Source organism: Phytophthora ramorum (genome assembly GCF_020800215.1).
Source record: "Phytophthora ramorum isolate Pr-102 chromosome Unknown Phyram_PR-102_s0003, whole genome shotgun sequence".
In the NCBI taxonomy this organism is placed as follows: Eukaryota; Oomycota; class Peronosporomycetes; order Peronosporales; family Peronosporaceae; genus Phytophthora; species Phytophthora ramorum.
The window spans coordinates 1,148,974-1,171,370 of NW_027150649.1; the positions used below are offsets into that span (position 1 = coordinate 1,148,974).

The 22,397-nt window shown below is 55.3% G+C and overlaps 9 protein-coding genes across 9 annotated transcripts; 7 read left to right on the forward strand and 2 right to left on the reverse strand.

Annotated features, from left to right (window-relative positions):
- Positions 1-43: 43 nt before the first annotated feature.
- On the forward strand, positions 44-4,403 carry KRP23_3539 (uncharacterized protein; the record flags this gene model as incomplete). Its single annotated transcript, XM_067888401.1, has 4 exons — positions 44-64; positions 132-221; positions 285-2,505; positions 3,463-4,403. The coding sequence occupies 4 exons, from the start codon at positions 44-46 to the stop codon at positions 4,401-4,403; spliced, it is 3,273 nt and encodes a 1,090-aa protein (XP_067747648.1).
- Positions 4,404-4,498: 95 nt separating this feature from the next.
- Positions 4,499-7,713, forward strand: KRP23_3540 (Protein CFAP20DC; the record flags this gene model as incomplete). The annotated part of the gene is made up of 3 exons (XM_067888402.1): positions 4,499-6,765; positions 6,852-7,039; positions 7,112-7,713. 3 exons carry the CDS (start codon positions 4,499-4,501, stop codon positions 7,711-7,713), a joined length of 3,057 nt encoding a protein of 1,018 aa, XP_067747649.1.
- Positions 7,714-7,812: 99 nt separating this feature from the next.
- On the reverse strand, positions 7,813-10,110 carry KRP23_3541 (putative 3',5'-cyclic phosphodiesterase pde-1; the record flags this gene model as incomplete). The annotated part of the gene is made up of 1 exon (XM_067888403.1): positions 7,813-10,110. One exon carries the CDS (start codon positions 10,108-10,110, stop codon positions 7,813-7,815), a length of 2,298 nt encoding a protein of 765 aa, XP_067747650.1.
- A 1,263-nt stretch (positions 10,111-11,373) lies between these two features.
- Positions 11,374-13,995, forward strand: KRP23_3542 (uncharacterized protein; the record flags this gene model as incomplete). Its single annotated transcript, XM_067888404.1, has 7 exons — positions 11,374-12,242; positions 12,309-12,353; positions 12,425-12,782; positions 12,873-13,328; positions 13,396-13,587; positions 13,664-13,794; positions 13,878-13,995. 7 exons carry the CDS (start codon positions 11,374-11,376, stop codon positions 13,993-13,995), a joined length of 2,169 nt encoding a protein of 722 aa, XP_067747651.1.
- A 675-nt stretch (positions 13,996-14,670) lies between these two features.
- On the forward strand, positions 14,671-17,640 carry KRP23_3543 (uncharacterized protein; the record flags this gene model as incomplete). The annotated part of the gene is made up of 2 exons (XM_067888405.1): positions 14,671-15,822; positions 16,783-17,640. The coding sequence occupies 2 exons, from the start codon at positions 14,671-14,673 to the stop codon at positions 17,638-17,640; spliced, it is 2,010 nt and encodes a 669-aa protein (XP_067747652.1).
- Positions 17,641-17,770: 130 nt separating this feature from the next.
- KRP23_3544 (uncharacterized protein) lies at positions 17,771-18,101 on the reverse strand (the record flags this gene model as incomplete). The annotated part of the gene is made up of 2 exons (XM_067888406.1): positions 17,771-17,908; positions 17,979-18,101. 2 exons carry the CDS (start codon positions 18,099-18,101, stop codon positions 17,771-17,773), a joined length of 261 nt encoding a protein of 86 aa, XP_067747653.1.
- Positions 18,102-18,330: 229 nt separating this feature from the next.
- KRP23_3545 (uncharacterized protein) lies at positions 18,331-20,135 on the forward strand (the record flags this gene model as incomplete). Its single annotated transcript, XM_067888407.1, has 2 exons — positions 18,331-19,880; positions 19,952-20,135. 2 exons carry the CDS (start codon positions 18,331-18,333, stop codon positions 20,133-20,135), a joined length of 1,734 nt encoding a protein of 577 aa, XP_067747654.1.
- Positions 20,136-20,350: 215 nt separating this feature from the next.
- On the forward strand, positions 20,351-21,438 carry KRP23_3546 (Uracil phosphoribosyltransferase; the record flags this gene model as incomplete). Its single annotated transcript, XM_067888408.1, has 6 exons — positions 20,351-20,520; positions 20,578-20,704; positions 20,781-20,829; positions 20,893-21,000; positions 21,078-21,238; positions 21,334-21,438. The coding sequence occupies 6 exons, from the start codon at positions 20,351-20,353 to the stop codon at positions 21,436-21,438; spliced, it is 720 nt and encodes a 239-aa protein (XP_067747655.1).
- A 149-nt stretch (positions 21,439-21,587) lies between these two features.
- On the forward strand, positions 21,588-22,296 carry KRP23_3547 (Protein FREE1; the record flags this gene model as incomplete). Its single annotated transcript, XM_067888410.1, has 4 exons — positions 21,588-21,668; positions 21,736-21,888; positions 21,956-22,176; positions 22,242-22,296. The coding sequence occupies 4 exons, from the start codon at positions 21,588-21,590 to the stop codon at positions 22,294-22,296; spliced, it is 510 nt and encodes a 169-aa protein (XP_067747656.1).
- Between the last annotated feature and the right edge of the window lie 101 nt (positions 22,297-22,397).

A 22,397-nucleotide genomic window follows, 5' to 3' on the forward strand; every position in this document is an offset into this window, starting at 1 on the left:
TAAGTTCGTCCGCACACGTCCAGTGTTACAATCACCGCCAGAAATGACATCCATGTCAAACATTGTGAGTCGTGTAAATATAGCGACCTTTCAGTATCCGTTTTTGCAGTCGTTGTGTTTGGTACAATCAGGTACACATCTATTTTCGCAGTTCCGCTGAACTTTTTGTGGTGCCAGTGGCCACTCACACATACTCAGGCACCGAACCATCGCCGATCAAGGTAGACTCCATGTCTTCCTCTATGACACACACCGCAGTGCATGACTAACCACTACTCGTACAGGGGCTGGCGATGACGAACAAGCGAGGGCGATCTCTGTCCTCAACGGACGACACACCCCTTACCAAGCGCGCACAGAACAGCGAAACCTCTCCTAATACTGGAGACCATCAGCTCCATCTCCAGTCCAATGCCACCAGCGACGCTCCAGTACTGACAACTGCAGTCCATACTGAGTCTATCATGACGGAGAGCTCTAACCCAATTGTAGGGGCTCCAGCGGTCACAATAGAAGCTCAAGAAGACGCTCAACAGGAGGTTGAGGCGATGGGGCCAGAAGTTTCGACGGTATTGGAGGGGAATGAAAATCTGATGCCGACAGTGGGGTTGATGGTGGTCGCACCAGAGTTGAACGTGGTCTATGACTCATGGGAGGCCTTTGATACAGAGCTGAAGGGGTACGCTAAGGCCACGTACCAACTCTACGTGATTCGCTCGACGACGTCGGTGAAGCGCCGCAATTTAAAGATTGCAGAGAGCGCAGCGAGAGGAGACACTACTGCAAGTCATGCTGCTTTGTTGGGGAAGGGGTTCGAGCTGGGAGGCGCAGATGTGAATGTGGAGCAAGCGGCGGAGCGGACGTTGATCCCGGAACGGTTCCAGTGGTATTCCAAATCGCTGAAGTGTACGCACGGGTGGAAAGACCGCCATCGCGGCACTGGCAAGCGGGGTTCTGGAGTGGTGAGATCGACAAGTTGTCCTGCCAAGATGTGCGTGACGCTGCAGCATCGAGGAACGGGCCCTGATGGCTGGAAAGTGGTTGTGACCAAGCACGTGCGGACGCATAACCACCAGTTATCCAAGGAGCTGTATATGTACTACACTGAGAACCGGCGCATCTACGATCCAGAACTACTTGCTGTAGTTGGCGATGGATCCGCTGCTGCGACCGGAACCGCGGCATCCTCCAATACCTTGGTCAATGCCCACTTGACATCCTTGATCGACCAGGCGAATCAACGAGCTGGGCTGTTCCGCATCCTCACATCCAGTGAAGATGCAACTGCACAGAATCAACAACAAGCCTCGTCGATGGCATTTATTGTGGCCGAATCAGCAGCTCCGCCTTCTGTTTCCAATGGAACCACTCATCATCAACTTGTGGCACTTTCCGAAGCAAGTAGCGGCAACTTTATCATCCGACCACGCACCAGAACTGGAGCGCCGTTAGCTGCGATGCCCCCTCTAGGAACAATGGTTTTGACACCGGGGACGATCCCTTCTAAAGCGATGGATGGTGGAGGGTTTTGTGTACCTCGAGTGTCGGTGAAGGTGCATCCGTCGTGGGACGCTTTCCATGACTACGTGGCGCAGTACTCGTTTGATACAGCTCAAGTGTTTCGCACACGATCAACTGTGTCAGTTGCTGCGAGGAACTCAAAAATCCTAGCATCCGTGGCAACTAAGGCGGGACCGGATGGACATGACGTAACAAGTTACGCAAGTTTTGCTGCAGCATCACCAACGTCGCGCCTGATACCAGAGGAGCACAAATGGTTCTCAAAGCTACTGATTTGCACGTATGGTTGGAAGCGCAGAACACGAAGCAAGGGTTCTCGTCTTGCAGGTGAGCATGGTGAAGCTGGCCCATGCCCAGCTATGTTGCTTGCTCGGATGGAGCGCAACGTAGATGGTGAATGGAACGTTGTGATTAATCGCCACGTGCAGGAGCACAACCATAGATTGAATGGCCATGTTGAGGAGACTGATGGCAGGAGCCACGAGGCAATTGCATCTACTGGTGATACTGCTCGGGCGCTTGTGACGGCACCATCACTTGATTCAACCCCAGCTCAGCCTTATCAAAGCGCAGATCCGGCTGTTGAAATGGAATGTGAAACGATAGCCACTGAAACAAGCGCCGAAAACATGGCTGCGTCGCCTGCAGAACATCGCGAGATCGTCGTGCGTGTTCCTAAACTCGAATCCGTGTTTAATTCCTGGGATGATTTCCATGCGAGCCTGAAGTCTTACTCTGACTCCACTTACCAGCTTTACCGCACGAGAACGACAAGTTCTGCAAAGGGAAGAAACAGAAAGATTTCTCAGATGAAGCGAGGTGGAAACGATGAAAATGACGGCGACAGCATAAGTGATCCGGATTCGAGCGGAGCTAATGGAGCACGTAAAATCCCTGAATCATGGCGATGGTACTCGAAGACTCTGACGTGTACCCATGGCTGGAAGGAGCGGAACCGTGGAACAGGAAAGCGCAGTGCGCACGGTGTGCGCTCAACGGCCTGTCCGGTGAAGATTTGCGCCACCGTACAATTTATGAATCCGACTGCAAGACTGGAAATCGACAATGGGTCTGGCGAAAGCAACAGCGATTCGTCTACCAATTGCTGGCGCGTTGTGGTGACAAAGCATGTAGTGGATCACAATCACAATTTATCGCGTGAGCTGTATCAACACTATTGCGAGAACCGCCGAATTTACGACCCAGAACTACTTGCGATTGATGCGTCAAATGAGAGTGCTGTGGTTAAGCGCAAGGTATACCAAAGCCCTGGTCATGGCTCAATAGCTGATGATCACTCCATGCAGAGTGACCAGCCTGGCGGAGGTCAAATAGCTCCTCAGCCTCCTATGTTTCCTACACAGCTAGAAACTGGGCTGACAGAAGTTGTAAGCCATGTGCAACTATTCGAGTCACCTGGTAACAATCATGCAGTCGGAGTCGGTGGAAATGGGGCGACAACCATGCAACAATCTGCTAGTGCGATGTCTGCGTCAGTTGGTGGGACTCCACAGGTTGTGCCGTCAGTTGTGCTACTGCCATACAGCACCTCTTCCTCTTACCTGCCAGGTCAAATGCAATCTCCAGCTCAGCAGCACCACCAGCAACGGCATCAGGAGCAGCAGGAGGAGGAGAAACGACAGTATCAGCAGCACGACGAACTCGTTCAACTCCAGGCAGCAATTGCTGGTAATAGTGCTGCAGCCCAGTCCAAACGAGGCAATGCGGGGAATGATGGCGCAGCTACCTTGGCAGGTAGTGCTACGCCAGCAAACATTGTGCTGGTCAACAATGCCCGGATCGCCACGTCGAGTGCATTCCATCAGTCAGGCTTAAATGTTTCCTGTCGTGTACACGGATCCTCATACGGAGCAATCGCGGTGGATAACGACGTCGCGTCGAAGGTTTCTGCTGCGCAGTGTACGTGCTTTCGGATCGCAGGAGCTGGCAACTACGTTGCGATTATTCCTGCAAACGAGCCACTAGCCCTTGCTGAGACCGGTTTCGATGCAGATGACGACACAATGTTGTACGCAGAAGACACGGAGGGAGTCTGGCAACCTTCGTCGAGCGTCCAGATTGAAAAAGTGGCAAGCGAGACCGGAGAGGTGATTTGGCGCGTACCGCGTTTGGTGCGCCGATACCCCACATGGGACGCCTTTCACAAGTACCTGGACGCGTACTCGGCCGCAACGTTCCAGCTTTATCGTGTTCGCACGACGTACTCGGTGAAGTCACGCAACACCCGCCTTCGTCAACTTGCTGCTAGTCGAGGACTTGCTGTGCGTGAGGGTAGAAACGGTGATCCCAGGGAGACTGAGCAAGAAGGTGTCCACGGGCTGTCTCGGGCTCACCTTGTGCCAGAACAATATGAATGGTACTCCAAGACCTTCTTGTGCACACACGGCTGGAAGCGCCGAAGCCGTGGAAGTGGTCAACGCGTCAGCCACAATGTCCGTGCGACAGAGTGCCCTGCCAAGGTGTGCGCCACCCTGCAGCGTATCGACGGCGCGACCGCCTGGAGTGTTGTAGTCACGAAGCATTTGACTGAGCACAACCACGAAATCTCGGAAGCGATCTACCAGCAGTATTCCGAGGTTCGGCGCGTGAAAGACCCCGAGGTTCTAGCGCAGGCGGAGCAGCTTTGGCGGGGTGGGGCGACGCGTCGCCGAGTGTTCGAGTTCCTCAAGGAGCAATCTCCGAATCGTGTTATTCTCATGAAGGATGTCCACAATCTTGTGCAGCGATGGCAATCTCAAGAGCGCCGTCCCCGACAAGATCACCAACAGGACGATGAGGACGACGAGCAGGAGCGCCCAAGTGAGAACTCTCCGGTTGTCGTTTCAGCAAGTCATGGTGATGAAAGCACACCTTGGTTGTAAATCTAACCGCATGTTCTTTGACAACCGGACCGATGGAAACTGCTGAAGAATGAGGGGACACTTCTCGTTTTGCTTTGTAGGGATCAAGATCGGAGATGTCTTCAATGTATTTCCAAGGCGGTGACTTTGTGGAGCTCTTGAGTGCACAGGGCAAGGCGCCTGGCGCCGCGTGGAAGCTACAGGGCAAGATTTCAAAGACGTTCGACAAGGGTATCAGGGGCAATGCGTTCCAGCTCGACGGTAGCTCCGAGACCAAGATGCAGCTGCCTAAAGCCTCGTCATCCTCGCTAGGGCTAGCGCAGCGGTTTGTGGTTTTGCAGCTCCTGGTGCCATTCACGCGATCATTTTCTGTGGAGATCTGCTTCTCCGACTTTCAAAAGGTGCGTCGCCGATTCGTCGCGGCCTCAGCATTTCGCGAAACAGCACGCACAGCACTGCACGTCCAGCTTCCGTTGAGCAATGCTGATGTGCCTCGAGACCAGTGGACCAATCTTGTGCTCGATCTTCAATCCTTGTCGGAGATGCATTTCCCAGACACCGGCTACCGCTCAATGGAGTCCATTTGCGTTGGAGGCAGTTGTCGCCTCAAAAGGATTTTTACGATGAAGGATGCCCCTACACCATCGCGCGGCTCACAGGTTATCAAGCATGCGGACGTACAAGATATCCCCCGACAGTTTGTGTTCTCCGCGACGCAGCGTGGAGCTAGTGGATCAACGCCAATACCGACACGGTATTTTGGATTGGAGTCTGCTTCCGGTTTCAACATTGGCATACAGCGTGTTGCTGTTACTGCCGACAACAGCACTGTCAAGCGCGGAACTACGAAGTCTTCCCGCCGCAGCCAAACTGCACCTGTGAAAGTTCAGACCAAATCAGCACAACGGGTACGCACGGTGCGTCCGACAAGCGGATTGCATCGGCACAAAGCGTTGACGCAGCCAGAATCTACAACGCATTCGGAGACAGTTGACGATGAACCAGTCGACGCGGGGCAGCAGCGTTTGCGCACACCTGTCCAAGTGAGCACCACAGGCAGTAAACTTCGTCAGCCGCAGTCAAAGTTCGGTAAGGTGGTGATTGCTAAGAAAACAAGCCCTGTGGAGGAGATCGATCCGCCGTCTTTAAGGGTTATCGCAGCTGCCAGCTCTCGCAGTCGGGTCTTTGATGAGGAACGGTGCCCTGCAATGGCAGATATCAACTTGCCTAGGAGTTTATCACCTGCTCAAGAAAGCAGATTATATGAAAGCATGAAGGAAGAGGCGACAAAATTCGCAGTGTCGACAGAAAACAAGTCCCCAGATCTCCGTCAGAAACCATCAAGCAGTGTTCGCTCTAGCTTGCTGTCGTCTTCCAACGATAAAAGCCAACAGCCAGAAAGGCAGAGTCAAGCCCTTCGTCAATCCATCCTGGGAGAAATACAACAAAAGCTTGCGAGCTTAGAAGACGATGACGAGCGGGAAGACCGGCGCAACCGCGAGCTGTTTCTGCGTCACGCTTCACTGCACAGCGGGGAGTGGCATCTGCAACAACTTCGTGACAGAGACCTACATGGTGATGATGGAGCATTGCTTTCAGACGACGAGGATGATCATATTCAGCTAAGTTCGTCTTGGAGACGAGAATTGAGTGGTGATCCTACTGAAAGTTCCTTGATCTCTTCCCCAGAGGCCAGACAGCGTTACGGCCGCGATGGCACGCCCATGGACATCTTGATGTTATCCCGTTGTAATGCAGACAAGGAGTCTATATTTTCGTTCTCATCTTTGGTTGAATCAAAGACGCCCCCGACTCTGAAAAGCTCGACCAAACTGTTTGAATTTGACTCGCTGCTACACGACGTGAAGCCGTTGGCCCCACCTCTTGCCACAAAGGAAGCTTCTGCAAGTATGAACGCCGAGTCGCTCGACCGTCAGTACTCCAACGCGAACAATGAAAATGTAGGACTTGAAGATAATGCTGCAGATGAGCTGGAGCTCACTAAGCTCCTTGCGGCCAAACGAGCAGCGAGACAACCAACACCACAGGCTCAAGTCATTAGCCACGATGATGGAGACGATTCACTGAACCAACCAAGACTAATCTCAGCAAAAACCGGCGGAGACACAGTAGCGAAGGAAGATGACGTCGACGGATTGAGAGATGAAATACACAACTTGTCTCGCGATCGAGTTCATGCAACGAGTGAAAGGGAAGAATGGGTGATAGTCGAGAAAGATCTGGTAGACGTGCAATGTGAAGGAAATGCAAAAGAAATCCACGTGGACCAAGTCAAGGATTGGCACTTGACCACTCCCGCGGCACAAGAAGAGAATTCTGATATCGAAATTGAAGATGAGGTCGACGCGCTGTCGATGGACTTGTAAGTACTATGTTGTTGTTTCTATCATGAATATGTGCATTGTGTATTTATGTTTCTCTATTGAATTTATCTATGATTGAACTTAGAACGAGCGAACTCAGCGCCAGCGATGGGGAAATCCGCGAGCTTAAAGAGCTCAAAGACGTTGGTGACTTCGAAAGTTCCGTCGGTCCTACGAGCGCGGGAAGCCCAGACAAACCAGAAAGTGACCACAACAGCAGCAAGTCATCACATCACGATGGTGACCTCGATGATGCTTCGAGCTTCGATTTCGGTGTGTCCTTGTTTAGTGTCGGAACTTGTTGATGGTGTTCTTAGCGCTAAGCCCCTCGCTTCTTGTCTGCAGAGGATCTTGTGGAAGATGCCGAATCAAGCGACGACCGCGATGAAGCTTCTCACCTCAGATCAGCTACGACAGCTGAAACCCGCCAGTGGAAAAGTATCGATTCAACGCTTCAAGAGAACCAACTCACTCGCGAGACCCCAGAATTATGGACAAGATTGGGTTCAGTTGAATCACCAGTGCTGAAGTCTCCTCCAACCTCAGCAAACCGAAGCAAGTTGCTGCACAGATCGTCTTCTAAGGAACGATCTTCTGAGTCATCGCACTCTATTGAACTCTCGTCGTCCTTTTCTTCTCGCCGACTGCAGAGGCTGCTGGAGTCGACGGACTGGACAGCCGAGTTAAATGCCCAAGCAAGCACAAAACGTTCCAGTAGTCCACTCATTCCGCCACCTGCACGGACTAGGGACGTAAGGCCGAGATCTGCTCGAAGCTCCTCGTCAACTTCGATCAAACGGTCCGTTGCAAAAGCGCGAGCCTCGCCACAGAGACCACCATCGCGCCCGCAAACTCCTTCGGCCTCGTCCATTGAGTTAGTCTATGATCCTCTTTTGCGCTGCTACTATGATCCCACCGCCAACAAGTACTACGCGTTAGCAGAATAGTAGGCTCTATGCTCTAAGGTTCAATAATGATTCGCAGTAAGCCTGCTTCATCAGCGTTTATAGCACGCTGGGCTTGGATACCATCAAAGCATTGTCCGATCAACCATCATCGGTCCCAAGCAGCATGTTTGTGACGCTGCGGCGTGAACGTGGTGAAACAGGTTCTTCGGGGATAGTAGTTTGTGTTAAAGTGTCGCGCTGTCGCCGCACACCGAGATCGCGAATCACGTCTTTGATCATGTGAGGCTTGAAGTCTTCCGAGAGCGATGACCAAAACTCGCGGTTTGACAGCAACGTACGGTAGGCCACGGAGTTGATGTTGACAAGAATTTGCGCCCAGACGCTGAAGAGGGGCGAAACAATGAAATCAGCAAAGCCGACCTGCATCTTCTTGAGCACAATGGTGTCTCGGTCCATGAAAGGTGACACTGGAAGCCCAAGCTGCTTTTCCATCTCTCCCTGGACAAAGAACTCTTCCACAACGCGGTCGGTCCAGCGCAGCATGGTTTCGCGCTCCTTCGCTGGATTAGAAACATCACAAGTGTGAAGGATCATCTTGAGCAGCAGCTTCTTGTCGCCGACACTCTTAACCAAAACTGCACCCTCGTCCATGGCAGCCGACAGGATGTTCGTCTTGAAAAGCGCCACATCTTCGAAGTGCTTGGCCATATCCGTTGCTAACACCATCTGAATAATCATATCGCGCGCGTACTTAAAATCATCCGGCGCTAGACGCCCCAAAACATTAAGGTCGGAATTCTTCATCACCAAAAAGGATTGCGCGACATGAAAGTTCTCTAGCACTGCGTGGTCGTTGTAGCGGAGCGCGATTTCGGACGCTGTGGAGATGTGGAACCCATTGTTAAAGCCATCATGCATGAAGTCGTGGACGCCAGCGGCGATCAGAGCTAGAGCCCGATCCAGCGGACGCAGGTATGGCCCCAACTCTGGCTGGATCAAGAAGTAGTGCACGGTCTGCATCACATCGGCAGCGTGAATCGCATTGTGGTACGGGTTTGTCGCGATGTATCCTCGCTGAATCTCCAACAAGAAGTTCACGAGAAGATTGCTTTCAATGTTCAGTGCTTGGCAAGGTGCGTCACGGAGTAGGTGGTGGCCAATGTAGCACAGTGCGTTTCCACCCGAAACAACATGCACCCGGAAGACGTCAAAATTCCACGAGCTTAAGCCTTGAAGCAGGTTCTGCAATTCAAATTCTGAAGCCGAGTCCAGCGCTGGAAGGAGATCTCGCATGGTCGTCCCGCGATTCGCATGCGAGAGCGAGTGTTCGTGGTGGTGCCGATGCGGCGACTGGGGCTTGGACCCTCTACCCCCACTACCATCCGAACTGGTGCTCCCAACACCATTGCGGTGATCTCCATCCTCTATATCTGTGGAGCTCCCCAGTGAGGATCTCCGACGCTTACGGTTCAGACTGCTCGCATCGTCATCATCGTCCGCATCGGGCAGCACTTTGTTGGTGTCGTTCACACGCAGAACCTCACCGCGCAACCAGTTCTGCGTGTCGTTATCAACCCCTTCGACTGCGAGTAAGTCTTCGTTTGCATCGTACAGTCTGTTGTTCTTAATGGCGTCAATAGCGAAATCCAGTCCATCTCGCAACGACGGGCGAATGGCCGGGTGGAACCTCAGCTCGTTTAGTACCCTCAGCACATGCTCCACAGGCGACGTGATGGCGCCTTTATTGAGGTGCATGAGGTTCATGGACTTGGATCTCTGCTTTACCCGCTCGAACACTACGAGCACTCGGAGCACTCGTAAGATCACACGCAGTCTCAAAATCTTGACTACGACCGCCGACGTGGTGCCCATGGCAGCCACAACACCCAGCACAAAGCTGATGACGATCACTAGCGCGTCAAAGAGCGCCCACACGTCTCGCAGATAGTGCAGCCCGTAGGCAAACACCTTAAGCAGGATCTCGAGCAGCAAGATCGAGCCCACCGTGATGTCGGTCACGTCGATCGCCAGCTTGTACGACAGCAGCGTTTCGTCCGCCATCGTGAGCTGCACCGTCACGAACACGCCGTAGCACAGCACAATCATGACGAAGAACAGCTCGACGCTCAGCAACCGCATGAACTCGCCCACGGCCAGGCGCACACGGTGCATCGTACGCACATGAGCGATGCCGCTCTCTCTGCGCTTCGTCAGGTCGTTGGCACCGGCGCCGCGGCGTTTCCTGGTGTGTCCTTCGGAGCCCGAGTGCGCGTGTGTAGCGCTGTCGGCCGGGGCCACGGCGCGCGAGCGGCGCTCGCCGTACGGAGAGCGGCGCAGGAAGCGCGAGAAGGTCTGGCGTTTGGGTCTGCAGGCGCTGGAGGGCGGGTGAGCCGGGGCCGACGGTGGAGGCGCGGACGGCGACGACTCGCCCGTCATGGCGGCGTGTTACTTGAGCGGGTGGCAGCTTGAGACGGCGGCGCCTGCGTTCCCTACGGACTGCCCGTAGTCGCAGGCGAGTGCAGTGTACGTTAGTTGAAGACGTTAGAGCTGCCTCCAGGGTCTTGTCGGGCTATTGATAGCGAGGTGAGCAGCTATTTAAAGTTGCCCCGCCAAGCGGCACAAAAAGAACTTTTGGCGCTGAAAGGACACGCACTGGGGTGCGGCATGTAACATGACGTAGCGGAGGCTTACAGCTTTGGACGCGGGTTTCTTGTTGCATTCTTCCCCGACGAATATCGTGAGCGGCTGGAGAGTATCACAGCGCTCAGGAGAGGGGCGTTGGTGATGGTTGATGGCTTGAGATCGATGCGAGGTGCTGGGCGAGAGTTTGGGCGCAGCACGGCCTTGAAGTTGACCAGGCTGTGCAAGCGCACGCACGACCGCCACCAGGGCCGATACCGAAGATGACCACCAGACTTGGCCAAGTCAATTTGCAAGCAGTCGGTGCAATGCTTTCTCGATGTTGGCGCGTGCTCGTAGACTCCTGGCGGAGCATTGCACTGCGCAAGGTGTCGGGACCTTCAGGCAGTCTCCGCACTATCCGCGGCTGGAAAGTGGTCGCGGCGTCGCGTACGGTCTTTCAGCGGGTGGAGTATGCCACGACGGACTCGCGAGGCCGACGCGTCCATGGTCGGCGAGCACCGGCAGCAACGCGGCCGTCGCGATCCTTCACCCGAGCGTTTCTTGGTGCAAATCCGATTGAAAAACATATCCTTGAATTGAAGTCCGCACCCCATTGGCGCTGACACGCATGCCAGCACGCCGTGATGCCACCGAGGCGAGGTGCTGCCTGTCAGGAAGCGCCTCCCGGCGTCGGGCATCTCCTCACTGCGCACCGACACCGCGAAAGAAAGACATGCGCAGCATCAACCTCCGTCTCGTGCAAGCACGACCGGGGCAGCACCGCCATCGCTAAGACTCATTCTCAGTCGCCGCCTTCTGGGCATTTTCGTAGCGGTGAATCTGCGACCGAAAAGGCCATTAGAGTGCCTTCCATATTCCTCCTGATCGCCCGGTCCCGGCCGACACTTGACCTTTGTATGTCAGCGTATAAACGAGCTCATTTCCGAAGAAGAAAAAGGTCCCATACAAACCGCGAGTCAGCGACCTCACTCCCACAACTTCAAAGCAAGCAGCAGACAAGCAGCGAAATCCCTTCCGCCCTCCCTCTGTGGTCACCCGGTCGGGGTCTGCCACACGATGCACCGCACGCGCCACTCGTCGCTCGACTACCTCAGCGGCGGCGCGGCCTCGCAAGAAGAGTGGTCGGAGTTCCTGTCCACGAGCATGATGGCGCTGTCCACTGCCGACGCCGACGTTGACGCCGACGCGTCTCTGGGCTCGGTCTCGCCGACGCGGCGTAGTCACCACGACATTGGCATCGGCCGCCGTCAAGCTAAGCCGCGCGGCATGTCCATGAACGAGGCCACGTCGTCTCCGCCCACGGACGCCTGGCGCCCGCTGGGACGGCGTGTGGCCTCCCCACCGCCGACGCTAGCGCGGTCCTCGTCTAGCTCCGGGTCCCCGTCGCCCCCTTCATCGGACAACCAGAACGAACACTTCCGCGCCGTGGACGCGCACGTGACGGTCATGTCGACGTTTGGGCGGCTCGGGAGCAGCGGAGAGTCCAAGCTGAAGCACGCCGCCAGCTTCCGGGGCGTCGTGAGCTCGTGTCTGTCGTCCTCAGGCTCGTCGTTCTACGACTCGTCGTCTGACGACGAGCAGCAGCAGGAAACAGGCTCGCCGTCGAACCAGGTGGAAGCGGGTGTTGTGCCCGCCCCGCCGCCCGTGGATCCGTCCTATGCGGAGGCGTGTCTTCCAGTGCTGTCGCAACTGCCTCGGCCACCCAGAAGCATCAGCGTGGACAGTGGCAGTGGAGCACGCGCGGCGTCGCTGGCGCACGTCAAGTCGCCGGTGCTAGGAAATCGCAAGGACGCTCAGACCTGGCAGTTGCAGGACGAAGAGTTTCTCATGACGTCGCCCCGCTTTGGGTCGTCGCTGAACAGGGAGGGAACTGGTGCTCACGTTGACCTGTTCCGTGGGAATAGTGTCGGCTCGTTGCTTTCCACGTACGTTTTGCTGCTAGTGATGAGTAGGCAACGAAGACTGACTGGAGTTTGATGCTATGATTGCAGCGAGGTCAACAACCAGTTTGATGACGAGTATCAGGGTCACCCAAGGTGAGGCAAAGGAGATTGCTCCCAACAAACTTTAGGTCGGGTTCTGACGCTCTTGTGTTTTTTGCATCCAGATTGACCAAGGATTCGCGGGCCTCATCGGTGGATTTTACGCTGGGACGTTCCCACGAGGTGAACCCGCCACTACCTCCGCCGCAGGAACCGCTGCAACGATTGCGTGCCCGGTCGTTTTCGTACTCTCCGGCGTATGGTGCCCCCGGGTACAACCCATTCGGCAACAAGCAGTACGGGCCTCCACCTCACCATCAGCAACAACTCCAACAGCAGCAGGCCATGGGGCAAGAATTCACACTTCGCAGCTTCCATGCTGGAAATGGCATGATGCAATCCGGGCAGCCGCAGCCCCCACTGACAGGAGTTCGCCCCCCGCGTGTCAGCATCCCCACGGACTCTCCGATGCACCAATACCAGGTTTGTTCATTTGTGACTGTTGTTTTAGATTTGTCGACATCACTAATGAACTCGGGTGTTGTAACCTTTTTTCTCTGTCTCCACCCTCAGTATGGGCCCCCAATGCCGTATCGCCGGTACTCCGATGCGTTCGCAATGCCCCCTTACCCAGATTCTTACAACGGTGAACAGCAGGAGAACCAATCGCGCCAGAGCAACTCGGGTCGCGGCATGCGCTCGTACAGTGTCGAGTACGGTAACTACCCATCGACACGTCAAGTGCGTAGTCAATCGATGGAGGGTTCACAGCTCTTTGCATCTGCCCCACCAATGGAATACCCACCGTCCTTGAGTCGCAGCAACTCGGCCGGCGTGGGCTTCGATTGGTCTCGCGGCCGCATGGACGCCGCACCTCCACTACCGCCGGACGTGCGTCCCAGCAATAATAACGGGACTTCTCACTACCCACCCCCACCACCCGAAGCGTACTACGATGTGGAATTTAAGCGAGGGCGACAGGAGGTGTTTGCTGGCCGTGCCGTTTACAAGCCTGGCGAATATGTTAAGGTACGGTTAGATGTTCCCTGCATTGATGACTCGAGGCTAATCAACACCATGCTGTACCTGCGCGTAGGTGGAGGCCGACCGCGGTGAAGATATTGGCCGTATCGTGCAACGAACTACGGACATGTCGAAATTTGGCGGTGGGCATGATTCTGGGAGCCCGGGCGAGGAAGCTATGGGGCGCAGCAAGCGCCATGACCTCCCGACGAAGAAGATTATTTGTGTCGCAAGTCAGCGTGAATGTGACATGCTAAGCGAGCAGGTAAGAATTGTTGGATACGCTCTCGCATTGCAGCGGCGTATTGATACTGATTTTATTTGTGGTGGGGTCAACGTAGCGGAAGGAAGAGCACGAGGTGTTTGAAGTCTGCAAGAGCAAAGTGCGCCAGCGTTTGCTCCCTATGAATGTGATTGACGCGGAGTATCAGTTTGACCGTCACAAACTGACATTTTTCTTCGAAGCCGACCGGTACGTGACTAGCTTTCAGATATTCGCGAGCCCTGTCTTTTGGCAGTGTCCACTCTAACGCTTGTGGTTTGGGTGTCCTACAGCCGTATCGACTTCCGCGAGCTCGTGCGTGATCTCTTTGCTATCTACAAGACGCGCATCTGGCTGCAGCAGGTCGTCCCCTCGGGAAAGAAAGCGGGGATCGACTCTGACGCCAATTAACTGCCATACGGCAACGCCGCCAGCGATGGGAGGTGAGCTAGAGCCTCTTGCGTCCTGGCACACACGTATTTCAGCCGCCCAGCCTGGATGACCCGTTCGATATCTCGAGATCGGGATGCGACGACCTCGAGACCGGACCATACATAGACTACACAAGAGGGCGCGGTCAACCGAGGAGCGCGGGCACAAGACAACAAGCATGGTGACCCCGATAACGCAGAAACAAGAAGCAGCAGCGAGAAATGCAGAGAGAGGACATTTTAGATGGCGATTTAGACGGTATGTTAGAACTGGTGACGTTCGCGCGCGCAATAGAATGCTTTTGCTTCAACTTGTATGCGCCACGCTGGTTCATCGAGGCCGCTGACGATGGTGTCCACGGACGGCTCCTTCGAGAAAGCACCAAGAAGACATGAACGCCTCAGCAGCCGTTTCCACGGTTGAGCTCTTCGACCTGTCTCCGGCTTCAAAGCGCTGCAATCGGCCTAGCCGCAGTCGCTTTAGGGCGTCGGCAATGCTGACCACCAAGATGTTTTGCTTCATCCAAAACGCATTCCCCACTGCTGAAAAACCGTCGCCACCTTCGAGTAATTTTCCATTGAAACAACGGACAGACGGCCCTTCATTTGTTGTGGGTGCCGCACGCTGTCATTCCAGGATATCAAGTGCGCCGCAATGAGGGACGAGCTCCGTGAAGTCGACGAAGAGCGCGGCGAGACGTCCAACCACGGCAATTCGATGGAATCTACGGCTGGACAAGGTCGCTATGTGGTGCCGTTCACCATGTCACGAGAGGAAGAAGCCGTCGGAATGGAGATGGCACGCTCGCAGTTGCCACAATTGATGGCGGAGTGCGCTGCACCCGGTAAAGAATCAACAGACGCGGTGTCGTCTTCATCCTGGACTCGAGTCAAGTCTCGGAAGAAGTCGACGGGCGTTCTCCTTTGGGAGAAACGCTCCGTGAAGGCCAAGCGTGAGCCCAAGAAGAAGTGGGGCACGACTGCATCGAGTGCCTCTACTGAAGCGGATCCCAAAACTGCAGAAGATAGCGGTCCGGTGACGTACAGCGTTCGCAGCAGCACGACAGTGAATGCACCAATAAACATGGTGCTCAAGACTTTGGATGCGTCGGTGGCAACAGCGCATCGGTCGTTCACCAGAATCATCTACGGTAACCTCGTTGCCGACACGTCGGTGCTTTTCCACAGTTCAACGCTTGGTACTGCTTTTCTGGCTGAGGACGCGAACGATAGCTTCGAGATGCTTGCTGTGCGCTGGCTCGTGTGCCGGTGTAGCAACCCCATGGTCTCTGACTGCGATTTTTGCCTTCAAGAGTACACCAAGCGGCACTCTGTCGATGAATTGACTATGAATGGCGATCACTACAACAACAACAACAAGTATCAGGATAACGACGAGGATGAAGTAAGTGTTGGGTACAGTCATGAGGGCCTGCACGCGCTGGATGAGATGCCGGTGGCCTACAAACTCTTTCGGTCGATGGAGACTCGACACTGCCCAGAGCTGTTGGAGTCGCACCGCGTAGTTCGCAGCAAGGTTCCACTTGGCGGATTTCTCTTGTATCCTACAGATAGCAGTGACAAAACGGACGTCGTGTTTTACATGAGCATTGCACAGGACAGAGGTGGCAATCGCACTGACGCATCGTCACTTTCATCACCTATGCTGACACGGTGCAGCGACCGACAGTTCCGAGCACTTCAGAGCGTTGTGAAGCAGATGGCCCATCAAATCGATCGTTTGAACAACGCCGTCGACTCATATAAAATGAGTTTGCACCTCGAGTCTTTACGCACCTTGCAGTGGGTACGCAACGCTGAGCGAGCTGCGTGTGTCGTGTGCTGCCGCAGGTTTCACCAACTGACTCGTCGGCGACATCACTGTCGACTGTGCGGAGAAGTTATTTGCCGTGAGTGCTCTGTTCACAAGGATGTGGATCTACCCACGTTCGGCCCGACACTGCTGCGGATCTGCTCAGGTTGCAACATAGTTCACTCGTCCTCGCGGCCGAAGACGTCGTATATGCCTTTGAGTTCCGAGCCAGATGTTTCGGCGCCACCAGAAAGAACGCGAAGGCGTCGATCTCCCGTAACCATCGTTCATGGGGCAGAGATATCAAAGCAGAACGTGGCGGTAGCTGTGACTCCAGTCTCTGAAATTTCTCAGCGGCGACGCAGCTCTACTCTGGATAGGTATAACGGCAAACACAGTGTGAATGGGACACAAGCACGCGAGTTGGCTGAACGGAGGTTTGTAGATGGAGCCCAACGGCGAAAAGCGTTGGAGCAAGCAGCTAGCTGCCCAAAGCCAGTATCAGCCCCTGTCATTGAGCGCCGGTACTTCGCGAACAAGTGGGCCGGCACACGGATGATGTCGACGATGAAGTCGCCGGTCGTGACAACCTCGCCCAACACTCCGAAGACAACTACTCCATCACCGATTGGTATCAGTCGTTCATCATCCGAAACCTTTTCGTTTTCTCCACATTCCCAGCCACCGAGGTTGCACACGCACTTTCAATCTTATCGAAGCAATGACAGTGAAGACGAAGACAAGTTTGAGCCACAAGTCGATCGTCAATGGCAACTGAGGTCCGTCTACGCCGTCAAAAATGGTATCCTGGCGGACAACAACTCAGCAAAGAGCAATCAACAACCTGTAAGCACCATACCGTCGGTCAATGTGGTTGGCAGAAGCCAACAAGATAGACCTTTAGTTTACCGAAGCTTTGAGACGCTGCAGTTGTACGAAGACATTTTGCTCAAGCTCTGCGAGAACTCGGCTTCCGTGCGAAACTCCAAGTTTGTCGCGCTGACACTGTTTACTCGAGCGAATCACGCAGATATGAGCCAGCAGAATGAAGTCGAGGCCGGAGAAGTGGCTGTCTACTACCTGAAGGTGAAAGGTAGTGCCAAGCTCATGAAAGTAGCGGCGAACATGCGCTGCTGTGATCCGGTCCTCCAACTACACAAGCCCGTAATTACACGGAATACGTGGGCACTGGACAGCAAGTCCTCCGTTCACTCGTCGGGGTACGATTTTCGGCAGCTACCGATCGTCTTGGGTCCACAGCAGGCGAGATTCTATGCTGGCGTGCCGCTCACAGACTCCAAGAAGCGCTTTCGCTATGGTGCTCTTGCTGTCTTTGACGCCGCTATTAATCCCGGTGAAGACGACGATCTGCCTATGAAGAAGACGCTACAGGCCCTCCAGGTGTGCGCCCGTGAGGCGGTGATGGCGATGGATGACAAGAGGAAAGAACTTGAGCTACGAACCTTCCTACAGGCGCCATTGATCCAGCTACGACAGTCCGAGCCAGCGATGCACCTCAGCACGGAGATCTCGCAGTCAAGTCCCCGCTGGCGAGATATCGTCGAGCAGGAAAGCCTCGATGGCGACAGTGACGACAACGACAAGATCGACGAAGCGCAGCGCCGGCTCGATTACGAGCTCCGGAATGCTCGAACGAAGAGCGACCCCGAGTTCCCAAACAGCGGCAGCAAAGCCCGCGTGGACTACTTCCGCAGTAAAATGCACGACTTAGTGCGTCAGGCGCAAGACACGCAGGCGCAAATGGTGGAGAACTCGCTCGTCATGGAGCGCCACGGGGTCCCCATCGTCTGATCACAACAGCAGTTTCCCCTCAATTATCAGTCAGAGCCATGCACAGCACCGGCAATACATGATCTGCGTGTTACTCTCTTTGTTTCTTGAGCTTCTCACAGCAATCTACACGGCTGCCTCCGCTCTCTCTTCACTTGGCCTGGAAGAACTCGTACGTCTTGTTACGCAGCATCAACACCTTGGAGTTCCAGCCCTCGCGCACGAACGTGTAGTACTCGTGCTCTCGGCTCGGCAGCGACTCGTATCGCTGCTCGCTACGCGTCTTTTGCTGCAAAGTACATGAATATTTAGTGGAATTGACACGTTTCGGACCCTCATCGGAGACTTCGCAAGCGTACGTGGGCGTCCCCGTGGAAGCTCTCCTTCGCCTGGTTCACCGAGTACAGCACGACGCTCTCGCGCTCCAGCAGCTGGAACTTGACGGCGCCGTAGCGCAGCCCGCCGAGCGCCACACCAGCCATGAACGCACTCAAAGACATATCTGGCTGCCTTCACGTCGGACTCGGTTCTGGTCCCCACGCTAAAATAGGTCAAATATTTGGGCTAATTTTGAGCTCGAAAGAGCCCAAATAATTGATCCAAATTAATGGGTCCAAACTAAGTACCCAAAACAGATGTACCCATTTCATTTGTGTGGGCCATCGATGTCAGTCGCGTTTCAGCCAAACGATGCAAGCAGAGGACGTCCCAATGGAGGCCGCGGCACCCACGCAGGGCGACCCGCAGGCGCCAGCAGGGCCCGTGGAGGAGATGCCGTTCACGGAGGGGCAGATGGCGACCACGTTGCAGGTGCTGGACGTGCTGGCCAAGCGCAAGGGGCTCCTGGAGCAGCGCAACATGCGCGACTTGCGCAAGAAGCTGGCGCCCGTGTCCGAGTACTTGGAAGGCCGCAAGTTCGGTGGTGTGGGGCGCAAGAAATACCTCGAGGACAAAGCCATTCGCGAGGAGAAGCGTGCGCGCCATAACCAGCGCAAGATGCATGACAAGCGCCACATCAACAGCTCGGCGCTGCGTCGCGAGCGCATCGCCAAGCTCGAGTCATTGCTGCAGCAGGGCAAAGACAATGCGCTACCTATGATTGCCGATGGTGTGGCTGGTGAGAACGTGTGCCACTCCACTGTAATGCTGACCAACGGCGCAGAGCCAGAGTTGCAGAAGCTCTGCACGAGCGACGTAGAACAGGCTCGTGACGTGCAGGCAGCGGTCGACAAGAAGGAGGCCAGTGCACTGCTGGGGTTCCGCTCGTGCTACACGTGCAAGAGCCGATTCGAAAAGATCCACCACTTCTACGACCAGCTGTGCCCGCGGTGTGCAGAGCTCAACTTCACCAAGCGCTTCCAGTCTGCGGATCTGCGGGGCAAGGTGGCTCTTATCACGGGTTCTCGAGTGAAGATTGGATTTCAGGCGGCGGTGAAGCTGTTGCTCGCTGGCGCAGCGGTGATTGCTACCACGCGCTTCCCGAAGGATGCCGCGGAGCGATTCGCGCGCCACCCGGAGTACGAGACGTTCAAGGACCGCCTTCAGATTTTCGGCATTGACTTCCGTGACCTGGTGCACTTGGAGCAGTTCTGCGACTTCGTCATCAGTCGCTACTCCCGTCTGGATATGATCGTGCACAATGCATGCCAGACCGTGCGCCGCCCGCCAACCTACTACAAGCCGCTTGTGGAGAAGGAGAGCAAGTCGCTCGAGGATAGCACCAAGGATGTTCAGTTGCTCATGAGCCACCAGCAGGAGTTTGAGTCGCACGTCAAGTCGCTGTCTCTTCCTGCATCGTCGGAGACCAAGGCTGTTAACGCAACTGGCAGCGTTGTCATGTCCTCGGCGCTGAAGTCGCAGGTTCCGTTGATTGCTGGTGAAGACCACCCCGACGATCACGCGGAAGCGTTCCCGGAGGGCCTTGTGGACGTGAACGGCCAGCAGGTGGATCTCCGGTCGCGAAACTCGTGGCTACTTCGCATCGGTGAGGTTGCCACGCCGGAAGTGGCCGAGGTGTTCGCCATCAACACGCTGGCGCCGTTCATCATGAACAACCGCCTGGTGCCCCTGCTGGAGAAAAGTGGCTCGACGGAGAAGAAGTTCATCGTCAACGTGAGCGCCATGGAGGGCAAGTTCTACCGCTACAAGACGCCCAATCACCCGCACACCAACATGGCCAAGGCTGCGCTCAATATGATGACCCGTACTTGCGCTGAGGATCTGAGCAAGCGGCGCATCTACATGAACTCGGTTGACACGGGGTAAGTCATCTCACCGTTGTTATTTGCCGCCATCCACGTACTGATCTGTGTTTGTGTTGTAAAACGCTCAGCTGGATCAACGACGAGAACCCGCTGGCCAAGGCGCACGCCCACGCGCAGGCGGCCAACTTCCAGACGCCCATCGACGAGATCGACGCCGCGGCGCGCGTGCTGGACCCCATTTTCGTCGGCTACAACTCGGACGAGGTGCTCTTCGGCAAGTTCCTCAAGGACTTCCACGAGACCGAGTGGTAAATGGCCAGACAGACCTAGAGACCGCATTCATAGAGCATGCATTTACCTGCCACGTACTACGTCGTCACGAGGCAAGTATGCCTTTTGTTGCATGCTTGAAGTTGTCCTGGTCTCGCGCCCTCTGATTGGCCAAAACCGCTGAATGCGAAAAGATCCTCGAGGCTCTTCCTGTCAGAAACGAATCCGCCGTCGAGTGCACAAGTCGAGAAGATCCGATGAAGGTGGACACGCGCGTGGACAACAAGAAATACGGCCTCGCGCCCGAGAGCAAGGTCTGGTGCGCGGTGCATCCGGTGCTGCGTCACAAGCTCACGAAGCTGCGTGACGAGCGCACGGACAGCCGCGTCTTCCGCCACTTGCTGCGAGAGGTCACGTTCTACTTGGGGTACGCGCACACGGAGACTAAGATACAGAACGCTATTTCTGACGAGGTGCCATGCAGATACGACGCGACGGACAACCTGGAGACGGTCCCGAAGAAGATCAAGACGCCCAAGGGTGACCACCAAGGGGCGGAGCTGTCCACGTCCGTGGCGCTCGTGCCGATCCTTCGTGCAGGATTGGGAATGGTACGGGGGCGATGCTCTAGACAGGATAAGAAGTTTACTTTTGCTAACTCGTTAGTGCTGTTTGTTGCTGCTGTAGGTGGAGCCCATGCTGGATGTGCTTCCGAACGCTACAGTGCACCACATTGGTAAGATTTTGTGTTTCTTGGATTGGTAGATTGAGGGAAGTTGATGGTCTGCTTCGATATTAGGAATGTACCGTAACAAGCAGTCGCTGCTGCCTGTGCAGTACTACAACAAGCTCCCGAAGGAGTGCAATGCCGACGTCGCGATCATCCTCGAGCCTGTCATTGCCACAGGTACATGGTCATGAGTGTGTGGGCCTACTTTCGACAGCAGGACCCATCTCTAACTTTGTTTTCTCCTTTTTGCACAGCCGGCACGATCCTCGCGACGCTGGCAGTCTTGAAGACATGGGGCGTCGAGAAGATCAAGATTGTGAGCACAATCGCATCGAAACAAGGTCTGCAGGAGGTGTGCGCCAAGAACCCGAACGTGGAAATCTTCCTGGCTGCCATCGATGACGATCTCTCGGAGGTACGCATCAGCTGCGAGCTAGCTACGATGTGGCTTCAAGATGTTCCGATACTGGCGCATGTTTCTGACCGACTGCTGTGCTGTTGTCTTGACAGGATGGCTACATCCTGCCCGGTCTCGGCGACGCCGGCGATCGCGAGTTCCAAACGGGTGCACAGCTTGAGAAGATCGAAAGCGCTCACAAGAAACAGAAGTTGTAGGGGGGGCAAAATCCGAAGCTGATGCAGCAGAGTCTGATTAAAGTATCAACTTTTGCCATTTTCCTAAACCCTTCTCATACCGATCATCGCCTTTGACGGGTTTGATTGAGCATCATACTGTATCCACATTGAAAAGGTGCATTAAGACCATGACCAAGGAGATCGCGACGCCGCCACTGCTTACGACGCGCTCCAAGGACCCGCTGGACAGCTCCTGGCGCAAGCACATGGTGCAGGAAACACAGCTCCCTCTCTCCTCCGCTTTTTCGCTGCTAATTCGTTGTGTGGGGTGTGCAGAGCGATGGACAGTGGGTGCCCGACGTCTCCGTGGACACGTGCATGCTCTGCCGCGCTGAGTTCGGCTTCTGGGTCCGCCGCCACCACTGCCGCCGCTGCGGGGCCGTGGTCTGCGACGGATGCTCCGGCAGCCGCACCAAGTTTATCTACAAGGTGGCCGTGCACTATAGCTGAGTCCGTTGCGTATCCGTTTCTGACCGCCTACTTCTTCTGTGAGCAGGAGGTTAATCCCAACAAGCTGGCGGAGGAGGACTGCCGAGTGTGCGACGCGTGCATCCGCGTGATTGACGAGAAGCTGGCGCTGGGCGTGAGTCGACGTTTCGGCAAGGGCATGGCGGCGGCACTCGCCAGCGAGGACGCTGACAACCAGCAGGACCACGCGGCGGCGCTCGCTCCGGACAAAGGCGGCAACCGCACGGTCATGACGATGGGCAGATACAGGTTTGGTGGCGATGTGGTTGAGAGCAGTAAAACTTGCGCTAACGTGGTGGTTTGCTTGATGACAGGGCGGAGATCAAGGAGTCGGAAGGCAATCGGTACATCCGCGACACAGATTTGTAGGCCCATGAAGGACACTATAATGGAGGAGTACAGTAGCCACTGGAATGGCTGTCTTCTTCATTTTCTGAACCCTCACCAGTTCGACCTTGGAAAAGTATCGA